At 50.2% G+C, this 13818-nt stretch overlaps 1 protein-coding gene across 45 annotated transcripts in view; it reads right to left on the minus strand.

Annotated features, from left to right (window-relative positions):
• The window catches only part of LRRFIP1 (LRR binding FLII interacting protein 1), a 136419-nt gene that overhangs the window by 73338 nt on the left and 49263 nt on the right, over positions 1-13818 (minus strand). For 3 of the 45 annotated variants that reach the window (XM_082691027.1, XM_082691026.1, XM_082690997.1), the window contains exon 1: positions 4707-5565. The exons of 10 other annotated variants lie outside the window; for them this stretch is intronic. In XM_082691027.1, the coding sequence (XP_082547153.1) occupies positions 4707-5420 (714 nt within the window). In that variant the 5' untranslated portion in view covers positions 5421-5565. Of the gene's footprint in view, positions 1-4706; positions 5597-13818 lie in introns of those variants that run through there. 32 more of the 45 variants (XM_082690991.1, XM_082690990.1, XM_082691019.1 and 29 more) reach the window with 23 other exon arrangements.

The raw sequence follows: 13818 nt of genomic DNA on the forward strand, positions 1-13818 counted from the left end.
TAAAGAAAGTTCTTTTGTCGAAAAACTACCAGAGAAAAAAAGGAAATGTTCAATAAAACGAAGATGTCTCATTATGCATTTGGGGCAAGGCCATGTGCCCTAAGAGGCTGCCTTAGCAACCAGAAACGCTTCTCCCTGTGCTGGGGTTGTGACACCCCAGAGGCTGCAAAGAGAAGCTCACAGCAGCCACACAGCAGCAGCCGCTGGCCAGACCCTCGGTGAAGGACTGTATACAGTGGCGACAGTTATCAGCACCAGCTCTGAATTAGCAGGCCTGTGTCTGAGCCGGCTCTACCACCTGCTAGCTGGGTGTACTCGGGAAAGTCCTCTGACGCTCTGAGCCTCAGTTTCCCCTTTATCTGTACATGGAGATAACCAAACAAGGTTCTGGCAAGGGCTAGGAAAACTGTCTACAGAAACCATTTAACAGGGCTGACCCTGCAGGTGTCTGGGGATGCTACCTGTTGTTAATGCTTAACTCATCATCCTCTACCCTCTGTAGCCGCTAGGGACCCAGCCCTGTGCCTTTAAACCCCATCTGAGCTAAATTCACAGGGCTGGGTCCCTAGCGGCCTGGGGGGAATTTCAGAGCAGGGAGAGGAGGTCCCAGCCCACACCAAAAAGCCACTCTATTTCTCTCCCCCTTGGAAGATGACACACCCACTTGCCACAAAATAAAAAAGATGTGAGGATCAGAAATGAGGTTGCTTTGAGAAGGCTGATTACACAAACATACAAATGAAACATTTTGGTTACAATTAAAAGTCCTCATTAAATTACGATAAATGACTTTCCTACTACAAAGTCGTTAGGCTTTTCCACTCAAGGCAAAACCACTTACATGACTTTAAAATTGTCAGGTTACCGTATTAAAGAGAAAACCACTTGAGCTCCGGCCCTCGCCCTAATGAACGGATGAGTCTCAGAATACACATTTGTGTTGTTGCTGGTTTTGTTGTGTATTTATTCTGGAATTTGGCCAGGGGAAGGGGATTTCAGTCGTGGCCTCAATCAACCCATGGCAATTTGGAATATTACATCGCGGAGAGAATCAAGATAATGCCTTGTTTCACAAATATGGAGAAAGAAGCTAATATAATTTTATCTAGAAAGTCTAAATAATAAAAATTCAGTAAATCCATTTCATGAAAATGAGCTTCTTTATTAAAAAGCAAAAACTAAAACTAAGATTTTGGTGGCCCAAAGGAAAAGCTGTGGGTAATAAAAAAAAAAAAAATCCTCTGCTCCCTACCCAGTCTCCAACCTGTAGCGGGTGAGTAACAGGCTTATCTTGATAACAGGTTAGTGATTTGAACCTTTTGGCCTCTGAGATTCCAAGATGAATGCTTTTAAATATGAACAGATACTTGGAAACCCTGAGTAACTAGTCATAAACAATGCCTCCGCTGAGTCACATAGCCTGATTTTTCAAGGATAACAAATTCCTCCTGAACATTGCCTTTTGAGGAGCAAACTTGTTGCACCAGCATTTGCCCTCACAACTCTGTAGAAGCTAGATAAGGACCTCTAATCAGGTAAGACTCCAATCAACATCACCTGAAAACAGCTCGGGCGACTATAAATAACTTGATTTCCTGTGCTTAGTGTAAGTGGCAGTTGCGACTGAAGGGTTTTCGTGTGTGTGTGTGTGTGTGTGTGTGTGTGTGTGTGTGGTTTTTGTTTTTTGTTTTTTTTTTAATTTGTGAAGGAGGCTTCTGCTATGTTGTATTAGCTCCACCTGAAGAGAAAGTAACTCTTAAAGCAAAAGGGAAATTTAGTGTCATCTCTGCCCTAGGGGGACACTCTTAATCCTATGAGAAAAGACCTTACTTCACTATTTTTGTATCTTAACTGCTTGGGAAAGTGACCCATCTAAAACAAGGCAGGTTTCCAGGGCTCAAATCTCTGAGCCACGGCAGGTTTTATGACGTTCGTACTGACTGCACCCCCACACTGGGCAATGCGCCTACTTGCCAAGACCGGGGGACCTTGGGACAGGGACCCACAATGATGAGAGTTCGACCCAGGCAGGCTGTCCTCAGGACAGGACCGGTGGCTGGTGAGGGCTTAGTGCCAATCAGTTATGTCGAAAAAGACCAGAGGTGACACAACCGGTCATAAGCACGAGGAAGTTACAAAAGTGAAAGAAATGTATGGTTTCTACACTCACAGAGCTCCAGGGCCAGAGCTCACTGTTGTGTAAGGCACCCCCCCCCCAACTGTTCACTCAGCACTTCCTTTTATTTATTTTTTATAATTCTATTTTTAAAAAAGATTTTATCCATTTCTTTGGCAAAGAGAGCACAAGCAGGGGGAGCGGCAGGCAGAGGGAGAGGGAAAAGCAGACTCCCTGCTGAGCAGGGAGCCTGACATGGGGCTTGATCCCAGGACCCCAAGATTATGACCTGAGCTAAAGGCAGATGCTTAACTGACTGGGCCTCCCAGTTGCCCCTCAGCACTTCCTTTTAACCAGACCTTTAACCTCATAAAAGGACTGAGTTTTACTTCTGTTTCCCAGGCCCCACTCTAAAATACTTTTTGCTACTATTCACTAAAAAAACAAAACAAAACAGAACTATAGGTTCACAATTTCTTCTTGGAAACCCCTGGGGCCAAACGGGTTTCAGAATTCAACATTTTTGGATTTTAGAAGGGTGATAGGTTGCATAGGCCCTCGAGTCTGTAATCACCAGAGTAATAGCCATCAACCAAGACATTCCCAGACTGCAGAGAAATGTGTGAATATTCACAATGAGAGGAACACAGATGGAAAACAGCCTCCCATCAGCCAGGGCAGGCCTTCCCGCAAAATGAATTCTGCCACAAACTTAAAAAAACAAAAACAACAAAACAAAAACAATTTTCAGTTTTGGGAGTTTACTGGATCCTCGAATTGGGGATACAGCAGGGCACCTCAATCAAAGCCCAGTCCGGACTCTCCTGTGACTTATCTCCACACCTCTATGAAAAACGCTTCTCAACCAGATCCAATCCACGGATAAGGGTTAAGGGAACCTGGCAGCCAGTGCCACGGAGAGCCCATGTTAGTTCTTCTCATTCCTCTGATGGCCTGTCCCTTCCGTTCCCACATCCTGATTCTCCATGTTTACTTTTTCTTCCATCAAGGGCTCCCTGCCCAGCTCTTGGTCCCTTGGAGCTCGACTCCTGCCCAGGGCTAACAGCACCCTGCTCTTGCCATCTATGGTTTGCCTGGGCGCCTCTGCAGAACACTAGCATCTCCCAGCAAGCTCCTCGTCCTTCCTTCTTCTGAGGGCCCTTCCCTGTGGTGATGTACAGATGTCTCCATGGGCTCCCAGGCCCCTAGACACCAGCCAGGTGAAGGGGTAGGAACCAGCTCCAAAGGTCTGGCTCATGGCAGGAACTTTAAACCAGGCCACAGAGGAAGCACACTAACCCAGACATTAAAAATATCCACCTGACAGTACTCAGCAAGGAAAGCAACCTTCAAGCGTGGATTCATCAAAGTCTATTTCTATGCTTCTCCCTGGCATTTACCAGGAAGCTCCCCAAGGTCAGGGCAGTCTTATTTATCTTGGATCCCCTGCAAATACCCAGTAGATGATTAATTTCTGCCTGATGAAGGAGTGATTGTGTCCGGCTCACACTTCTATCAAGGCTTCCAAAAAAAAACTGGGTGAAGTGAAAATCCCATAGGGTCTCTGTGCATTACGGACCTCGTGGTTGTTTTTCAAAGTGCACCCTTTGGTCTTTATATATTTCCATCCGCAGTCAATCACAAGCTGCCCGAAAATGGGTAATTACAAACCTTCCCCATCTTACCCCCTGTCCAGTTTTTTTTTAAAGATTTTTATTCATTTATTTTATAGACAGAGAGAGATCACAAGTAGGCAGAGAGGCAGGCAGAGAGAGAGGGGGAAGCAGGCTCCCCGCCGAGCAGAGAGCCCGATGTGGGGCTCGATCCCAGGACCCTGACATCATGACCTGAGCTGAAGGCAGAGGCTTAAACCACTGAGCCACCCAGGCGCCCCCCCCCCCCCGTCCAGTTTTAATGTCCAACTATCCTCACATACATGATCCCAGTCCTGGGTGGGTACTGAGCTGGATAATTGCAAAATCCCACTCATGGAGGATCCTGCCAAGCCCTGCAGACCCCAGGAGACCAGCCAAAGTGGATTTGGTGACCCGGGACCCTGGAGGTATTTGGAGCAATCAGGCTCTGCCCACTAGACCTAAAATCCAAAGCAGTATAAGTACTCCAAACTACCCAGGCCACTGGTGGTACCAGCCTCAGGGTGAAGGCACCGGCTTCGGGCACCAGTTCCCAGGTGCCATATATTGTGAAACACCAAATTAGCAGCTGCGACGGAAACTCTCGACCACGCGCTGGCTGGGCTGAGCCCGTCCCAGACCGCCACTGCAGGGGCAGGGGAGCGACCGAGTTTCTTTCGGTCCTAGCGAGGGGCTGCTCGGTCCGCGACAACGAGTTTTCCGGCGTGCAGGGAGGACCACGCACACAGGGCAGCGAACGCACAGACAGCAGAGCCCGCTCCCGCCCGCGCATCCTCGCGTGGGGACGTTCACTGCAGGGAGTGCCGGCCACGCGGGGCACACCCCGCACTTCCCCAGGCACAGAGGGCAGCGGTGGAAGGTGCCCACTGCCCCTGGGGCCTCAGAACGGCAACCAGGAGCAAAGCGAAAGTTTCGACAACGTGTTTTTCTCTTACCAGTCTCTGAGCTTCTGGGCTCAGGCAGTCTATTTCCTTGTTCTGCGTGGCCGCGGGGTTGGTCATTCTGCCCAGCGATCGGTCCGCCTTCTCGAACAACCGGGGAAGGGACTCGCTAGAGTCGTCGGATCCGCTGGCCGGCAGGCTCTCAGCGCCGCCGCATGCCCGGGGTGGCGGGATTACTTGTTCCCGGAGACACAACGCTCTTCGCAACGGGGACTCGCCCTTCCCAGAGCAGGGGCGCGCCTCTGCCTTTCCCGGGCTCGGGCGCGGCTGGGGCGGGGCGCAGGTGGCTGGGGCGGGCGGGGCCGGGGGCGGGGGCACCCGGGGGCCGAGGAGCCAGGGCCGCCTCTCGAGCGTTCCGCCCCCCCCGGGGTCCCCCACCCAGCCGCCCGCGCGCTCCGCCCCCGGGGGTTCTCCCCCACCACCCTCCTCGAGCTGTCTCCCAATCCGGTGCGCCCCGTCCGGACCGCCCCGAGCTCCAGCTGCGCGGTTATCAATCACCGCCCAACCCCCTCCCGCAGACACCGGAAAGGCGGAGGTGGGGGGAAGGGAGGGGAAAGAAAAGACCACAGCCGGCCCGCCCACAACCCCGCCCTGGCTGCGCGCCCAAAGTCGGGGAAGGGCAAGTTGAGGGGCCTCGGGGAGAGGGGGCACGCTGGAGCAGCCCACGCGTCGCAGGAGCCTGCTTGGGGAGGGGCCTGTGCTGGTCATCGCGGCGGTAAGTCCTCTGGGGCGGGGCCTGAGCGGGGGCGGGGCGAACTGCCGCCCGGACCCCGCCCCCGGCCCGTTGGTGCCCAGCTCCCCGTGGCTGCAGCCCCGCAACGTCCACCGAACTCCGGCCAGACTGAGCTTCTGCGTTGCAGCAATCTCCGCCCTAGCACAGCAGTACCTGCCGGCGGGGGTACCCCGTTAACGCGTAACCCCGAGAAGGGCCGGCTTCCAGAACCCCAAAACTGCGCCGCCCGCGCCCGCCTCCCGCTCAGGAAGCCGGCGCAGCAAAGAGCCGGGGTGCCAGCGGTTCGGCGTGGATCCGGGGGCTGCGCGTCCCGGGCGCGGCCGCGAGGACGGTGCGAGGCAGGGCCGAGCCGGGAGGAGCGGAGTCGCCCCCGCGCGGGGACCGGCACCGGCCCCCCAGCACGCGCCTCCTCCAGCCGCAGGACACGCGTACCTCCTTCTTTAAAAGTCCAACGGGCAGAGGAACGCCACGTTTCCCGACTTCGCCAGTGTGGTCTGGGGCAGATTTTTATGGAACACTAACCCGTCCTGGCCAGGCCCTGTGCCCGCGGTGCCTGCAACGTGACTGCGCGTCCTCCTCCTCCCCTGTCTTGACTTTGCCCTCCTACCCAGAAGCTCCTTCTCAAAAAGACCACCTCCCCGCCTCAAAACCCGAACTTTAAACAGAATGGTTTGGCCTAATTCTCTGCAAAGGCGGCTCCAGAAAACCTTGCGAGATTACAGATTCACATTTCGATGTTGCAGTACCCCAATTTCCCTACTCTGCCACCCTAATCCAATTCTATCCAGCCTGTTAGCTCAAGACCTGTGCGCACAGACTTTCCCACTGTGGACAGGGCGCCCCTGAGCACAAGACTTCGGAGGAGGGCGCTCCTAAAGGAAGGGGTTAACTCAGAGGGTGGGCAGAGGAAGTCTTGGAGGACCGGACCTAGTTGAGAGAGTAGGGGCCACAGAATAGAGATGCCAGGTAGATGTCTGGAGTGACCCCCATGGGAGGAATTCACCAGGCTTTAAGGTGAACACATGCGGAGCCTTCCAAGCTTTGACGGATAGCATCGTTAGGTTTGCTAAAATAACTTTCAAAGAGATTGAAATGCTTACCTTTTAATACCTGTTTTCTTGCTATACCTCTTTTAAAATATGTTAGTGTATTACAATTCTTAATTCTTGGAAGTTAAATTCACTGGAGAAGATAATTTTAAACTCTTCTGCGTAAACAAGAACGGAACTTGCAGATTTTATCATGGAAAGCAATAATAATTTTAGTAGTAACTTCACAGATGAGAATGACAGACAATAAAATAGCCTTCTTTGAGACTTCAGCTTAAATATTACAGTCTAGGTAGGTGAATCCTGAGCTACTAGCCTTCCTAAACCCTGTAACCACATCTTCCAGAGCAGGGCACAGGGAACAGGCTTCATTTGCTAGAAGGCATCTGCATTTTCCCCAAGCCCCAGGCCACCATCCAGTCTCTAGGTATCAGCTCCATTAAACCTCGCAGGGAAGGGGTTAAATGGACTCTGGAATTAAAGCACCTGGTTCAGGGACCCCTGGGTGGCTCAGTGGGTAAAGCATCTGACTCTTGATCTTGGCTCAGGTCCGGATCTCAGGGCCCTGGGATCTAGCTCAGCAGTGGGCTCTGCACTCAGCAGGGAGTCTGCTTGTCCTTCTCCATCTGCTTCCCCACCCCCAACCCCCACCTCAAATAAATAAATAGAATCTTTTTTTTTTTTTAAGATTTTATTTATTTGACAGAGCAGAAGCAAGGGGAGCAGTAGGCAGAGGAAGAGAAAGAAGCAGACTCCCCACTGAGCAGGGAGCCTGATGTGGGAACTGATCCCAGGACCCTGGGATCATGACCTGAGCTACAGACAGGAAGCTCAACTAACTGAGGACTCCAGGAACCCCAATAAATGAAATCTTAAAAAAAAAAAAAAAAACGCACTTGGTCCAATTCCTGGTTCTGGCACTCTGTGGGATCTAGAGCTGGTTGCTTAGCCCTATGTCTCAAGCTTCATCTGAAAAACGCCAATAGTAACGACAGGGCCCCCGAGTAGCACCTCTAGGTGTAGGGGAGGAGCACGGGCACCCATGCGCAGACCCCACTGAGCAGCCCTGCTAGAAATGGAGACCAACACTGCTGGCCAGCCACTCTCTTCCAAGACTCCCAGACTCTCCTATCCTCCTCCACTATATCAGGAAGGAAGTGGGACAATGACCGGTTCCAATGGCTGAGAAACGCAATGACCAGAGAAACCTCGGGAAGGGCTGGCTGCAGAAGCTGTGGGTGGCAAGAAACCATCAGGGAGTGAGAAGCAGCTAGCTGACTGCTTTTAGTCCTAGGAACAAACTAACGATACCAACAATAAAACAATAATAGTTAGTGCCCAGGAGATTTCTTATTCCACAAAATGGTAGCCCATTAGAGAAACGTGCTGTTGTAACATCCTTCCGGATGGGAAGATGCTGTGCCTGAGTGTGTCTCAGTCCAGTCAGCCCTGTGAGACGGCCAAGCCTCAGAACCCTTCCCAGCCACAGGCAAGTGTCAAAGTCTGTCATAAGAAGAGCCCTGAATCCTGCTTCTTGGTGTTCTCATATAGATCCTGGGACCCAAGAAAAACATGTAAAGGGTCTATGTAATTGCCATCTGTTAATTTTGATGATACATGGGTCTCTAATGGAAAGGACCCCTCAATGAAGACCCTTCTGCAAACAGGCTTTTTTTTTTTTTTTAAGATTTTATTTATTTGTCAGAGAGAGCGAGCACAGGCAGACAGAGTGGAAGGCAGAGTCAGACGGAGAAGCAGGCTCCCTGCGGAGCAAGGAGCCCGATATGGGACTCGATCCCAGGACGCTGGGATCATGACCTGAGCCGAAGGCAGCTGCTTAACCAACTGAGCCACCCAGGCGTCCAGCAAACAGGCTTTTTTTCTTTTCTTTTTTTTAAACTCACAGCAAGGCCACTTATGAGGGATGATTAATTAGTAACTGGAACCTACAAACTTGTTTTTGGAAAGTTCACGAAGACATCATAGATGGGTGCAGCTGTGAAAAGTGACGTGCCTTAGAATGGGACACACTCCAAGACACATTTTCCCTGTGCTCACAGCTCAAAAGACAGCTTGGCACAGTAGTGGACACCCTTTCCCTTGAAGAAGACAGAAATAAACCCGCCTGAGAGTGTCAGGTGAGAAGGAGGACTTAGGAAGCCTGAGGTTTCCATCCTCAGGAAGGTTAGCAGGATAAACCCAGGGTGTCTTGGAGAGGGCTGAGTGGCATGGGGTGGGTGCTCAGGGACAGGACAGCCCTCCGCCTCGCCAGGGTTGGTGCTCCCCTGGGGTCCTCATGTAAGGAGCTGGTGAGGTTAAGGCCACTGGTTCACTTTCCCAGTTCTACCCCCTGTTGGTCAGGGTACCCCTTGTAACAGGTCGACTGTGAGTTTCCCCCTCCTTCCCAGCTGCCAGGCCCAGGAGCTCTGTACAGAGGAGGTGCTGTGGGTTTTGTGAAAGCTCAGCATTGTCCTAGGCGTTCCTAGAAGCCACCAAGCTTGGGATCCTCTGTGCCCTCTCAACAAAAGTTAAATGTCCAACATCTAAAAGAAGCAGTTCTCCAATGTACAACAAGATTATAGGCAGGGACTTAATTTCTTCAGGGACCCCTGAGAAAACCAAGGGTAAATAGAGCTGTCTTACTTAGTTCTGGGAACCTCAGAATCATAGCTAACCAACATGCCAGAACATTTAACCAGCGAGACCACACCCAAGCTTGGTTTACTCATCTCCATGGTGTTGGCCTGTTGCTGGATTCGAGCTTCGCCTCCTCCTGTGGTTTGGTTCGAAGTGCTAGAACCAGAGACAAACCCTTCCTGGGATCCTAGCAGAGAGCAGAGGGCAGACAGTGGGGGTGGGGGAGGCACTCTCAACCTCCCCTTTGGTCAAATGACAGACACCGAGCCATTTTTCTAAGTCACGCCGTAACTGTTGTTTTCCATGAACATGAATCACTATTCATATTGATTACAACAAAATAAACAACTCCAAATACTTCTACAAACGATGAGCTTATTATTATTATTAACTTTATAAGGGTCCTTTTGACTAATATCACAGAACGCCTCATGTTAAAAAGCTGTTTCATGAGATAATGACGCAGTCCTGGGCAGCCCCTTTCCACTTACAAAGCACTTTACACACAGAGGCCCATGAAGGTTGTGTAACTTGTCTGCAGACCCGAGTTGGAAGAGTGAGGCTGGGCTCACTAACCCAAGTCCCCACTACAAGTCTGAGACCTTAGGATAATGTGTATAGCCTTGTCCCCACTCCCAGACACCACCCAGGGGTCCCCACTTCCAGCCACCATTCAGGGGTCTTGACTGAAGAGAGAGTCAACAGACAGGCTAGGTGGTGCTCTCTGTGGTCCCCCCAGCCTTAGCCTGTACCAGTAAACCCGTCTTCCCCTCCAGGGATGCCCACAAAGCCACGTGTACACCCAGATCGATGTGCTAGCCAGCTCTGCCAAGAAGACTTAGGGCACTGGTCAGGGACATCTAGTGGAGGGCCAGACCCCACCTGGCATCAGCAGAGAAAGCTGCACCCCATGCAGCAGTGAACATAGCTCGTGGCCCAGACGGCCTCCTGTGGACAGAAGCGCCAGTGGCAAGAGTAGCTGAAAAGTAGACTGAGCTAGTTTCCTGCTGGGGCCCCACGGTGGCTCAGGTGGTTAGCCTTGGATCTTGGTTTCATTCCAGGTCATGATCTGAGGGTCATGAGATGGAGCCCCGCATCGTGCTCTGGCTGGGCATGGAAGCTGCTTGGGATTCTCTTTCTCCTTCTCCCTCTGCCTCTCTCCCGCCTGACTCACATGCTTTTTCTCTTTCTCTCTCTCTAATGCTTATGTATGTGTATATACAGCTTCTGTTTACCAGGTGCTCGCCTGTGCTGGATGAGAAAGAACCACATCCTTCATTCTCTCACCTCTCTGTGATGCGGCACTCACCCTCCCCTCCACTAGGAATGGATCCTTCCAGAATGGAAGGGCGTTCTTATCTTGGACCTCGGGGTAGTAGGGAAGAGGTGCTTCCTAAATGAAAGATGGCTTCGTGGATGGATGATTCTCCTGAGAAAATGGAGGATTTGGGGAGGTTATCGTTAACTCTCACTGATCTTAAGTGTTTTATATTTTTGTAGCATTTGGGAATAGAAACTCTCTCTTGAAAATGGAATGTCTTTTGGAATTTTTTAAAAAGATTTTATTTATTTATTTGGGGGGGGGCAGAGTGAACACCAGCAGGGGAAGGCAGAGGGAGAAGAAGGCTCCCCGCTGAGCAGGGACCAACCCCCACCCCCACCCTGGGGCAATGCGGGACTCCATCCTAGGACCCTGGGGTCATGACCTGAGCTGAAGGTGGTGCCCCACCTGGAAGCCCCAGGAATTTTTTTTTTTTTTTAAATAACTACCTACTTACTCAGCAACTCACCAGATTTCTTTCAAACCATTTAGATTTTCTAAGGAAGGTGGCAAGTTTGAGTTTTGGTCACACGACCCCGGAAGTGGTGACAGAAAGCCCTAAGGAGGTGACCAGCAGGCCTGGCTGCGTCATCAGCCGGCGAGCTGGGTGAAAGTGCTGAGAACGTGGGAGCATGCACAGATGAGGAAAGAGACGAGGAGAGAAACGTGGGGCTCCTACACGGAGAAGTGAGAAGTGTGTCAGCAAGAAGCCGAGACAGACAGTGGAGGGGGTGGGTCAGAGAAACAGACAAAGGGCGTCTCGCAAAAGCCACCGTTCGACAGCTGCCTCAGAAGGCTTCCCCGGTGTTCACGAGCTTCCCAGATGAACATTCATGTTACATGAGGCAGATGGAGGGAAGAGAAGAGAGTTGAGGAAACTTAATTTGCGACTAGAAAAACATGGGCACGCTGTTGTTAAAATCCTACAGTTAAACGTTTTCAGCAGTTTGGGCAAGTGTGAGAAATGGAAGACGAAAGCCTAGTTCGGAAGGCGGGATAGGGGGAGGTCCGGGTAGGGGGGTATATTCATTTGTCTCTTTTTAAGGATGGGAGGGACTTTGGAGGCTGAAAGGTAGGAGCCAAAGGAAAGGGGGGGAAATTGGGGTAGGGGTGGGGACGGGTCTGAGAGACTCTGGTGCCCAATGGGTGGGGGTGGGACGTGGATGGAATTGGGGTTTGGGTCCTGATTCTGGGCTGCATGGAGCTGAGAGGACCACAAGGACCGTGGACCACGGAGCTGAGGGAGGAGCAAGGGCAGGGGGAACAGAAACTGATGGGCCTGGCATGGAGCTCCTGGGTCCCCACTGGCGGGAGGCCGTTTCTATTTTCTGAGCACAGAGCCCTTCCACGGAGCTCCAGAAAGCCCAACAATGCTGTCACAGGTAGAATCTGATCCACACTCGCCATAATTTCTAATTTATTATACTCTGGAATTAAGTTCATATCCAAGTGTCCAGGCCTAAGTCCATAGCAACCCTGGGGGGAAAATGTATCTGTTTTTCCATGCCATCCCTCAGAACTAGTGATCTGAGGCCAGACCAAGGACCTGAGAGATCACAGAAACATCTCCCATATATTATAACCAAGGAAACAGCCACATCCATCTGCAATGAAGTACCTCTTAGGAAAACTAGTTGTGTTTTTTGTGAGCACAACACACCACAAATATCAACTGATTATTCTCTAAACATATAGAAAATGAAACAACTAAAATCTACTACCTCTCAGCCATGTAGGAATAAGTTGTAAAAAATCCCCTAAGTTAACTCCATAACAAAGAAAAAGATGTATTTTTTTTTAATTTTTAAAGATTTTATTGATTTATTTGACAGAGAGAGAGAGATCACAAGTAGGCGGAGAGGCAGGCAGAGAGAGAGGAAATAGGCTCCCCACTGAGCAGGGAGCCCGATGCAGGGCTCAATCCCAGGACCCTAAGATCATGACCTGAGCTGAAGGCACATGCTTAACCCACTGAGCTACCCAGGCGTCCCCACAAAGATGTATCTTTATGTGCTCTCTGAATAGTCCATTTAAAATGCTTTTGCTCAGAATAAATAGTGACATGGAAAAGTAGGCTTTACTGTGCAGAACTGTGTTCCCTAGCTAACAGAACACCCCACCAATAAGAAATAAACCAAATGCTTCAATATATAATATATACTTAGGAACAGAAAATGGTGATTAAATACATGGAAGCAATGTTTTTTCTAGGTTCTCACTCATTTATTTGGTTTGGGCTTTAATCCTCTTGCCTATGAGTTTGACATTCCAGAAAAGATAAGAATGTTCCTTACAGTCAAAGCCACGGAGCAAATTTTTACCCTCCAGAAATCAATCAGGCTACAGGTGTGATTAACAAATGTCATTCACAGAAAAGAAGTGTGGGGATCATAGGACTTTATGATGTGAATTTAAATGGTACCTACAGCAAACAGGGAAATTTAAGGCAGGTGAGATGAATTCAAAGGTTTAAAAATTAGGCACTCCTGCTAATAAGCCATTTGACTTGAAGACGACCTGACTTAAGGACAGATGAGAACATCACCACCTTCCATCCCCAAAGTACAGAAATTTCTGAGACAGCATCCCTAAAATCATCTAAGAAAAATTGAGACTAGTAACACCCTTCAGCATGGCTCTAGAAACACAGGCCCACAGCCTGCTATAAGGTTGTTCCCTTCTGTACCCAAGGCCCCAAAATACAGGGCCACGGTAAGTCATCAGCTGTTAGCCTCCAGAGAAGTACCAAATTATGAGCAACTTCTTCATCATCAATTTGTATGAACTGTGTATCTTTACAGAAGACTTTAACATAGAATCAAGAAGTCTTACCTCTGAAAAGTGAGAATTTTAGATGAAATTCAAGGGACGTTGGAGGAACAGCAAAGAAGCAGTCTGGAGAGGCATGTTTGGCACAAGAGTGGAAATTCTGGAATAACTGGAGATCAAATAGCCACTCCTGACCACGTCATCTCCGAGTACCAGCAAAGAGGTCAATTAAAGGCATCTTTATACCCAACATCTTGTGGGGCGGTTTTGACCCGCCTTTGAACAAGGAGAAGGCGTGGTTCTCTAAGCCCACTGGAGGCTTTCGAAATGCTTCTTCTGACCAGGAGGTTTGATTTTAGCTACTCAGATTATGTTGAAGCACCCTCCTCTCGTTCCCACTTCTGTGGAGGCATCCAGTATCGAATGTGGGATCAGACTTTATGAGGAGACTCTAATGTAAATAAGAGAGCTGGGTTTCTTAACCCCTATGCTAAGGACATTTTGGGCCAAATCATTCTTTGCTGGGACATCTGTCACGGAAGTTTAGCAGTGTCCTTGGCCTTTCCATCCTGCTTGTGACAACCCAGAATGTCTCCA

Source organism: Mustela nivalis (assembly GCF_964662115.1).
Source record: "Mustela nivalis genome assembly, chromosome: 11".
Classification (NCBI taxonomy): Eukaryota; Metazoa; Chordata; class Mammalia; order Carnivora; family Mustelidae; genus Mustela; species Mustela nivalis.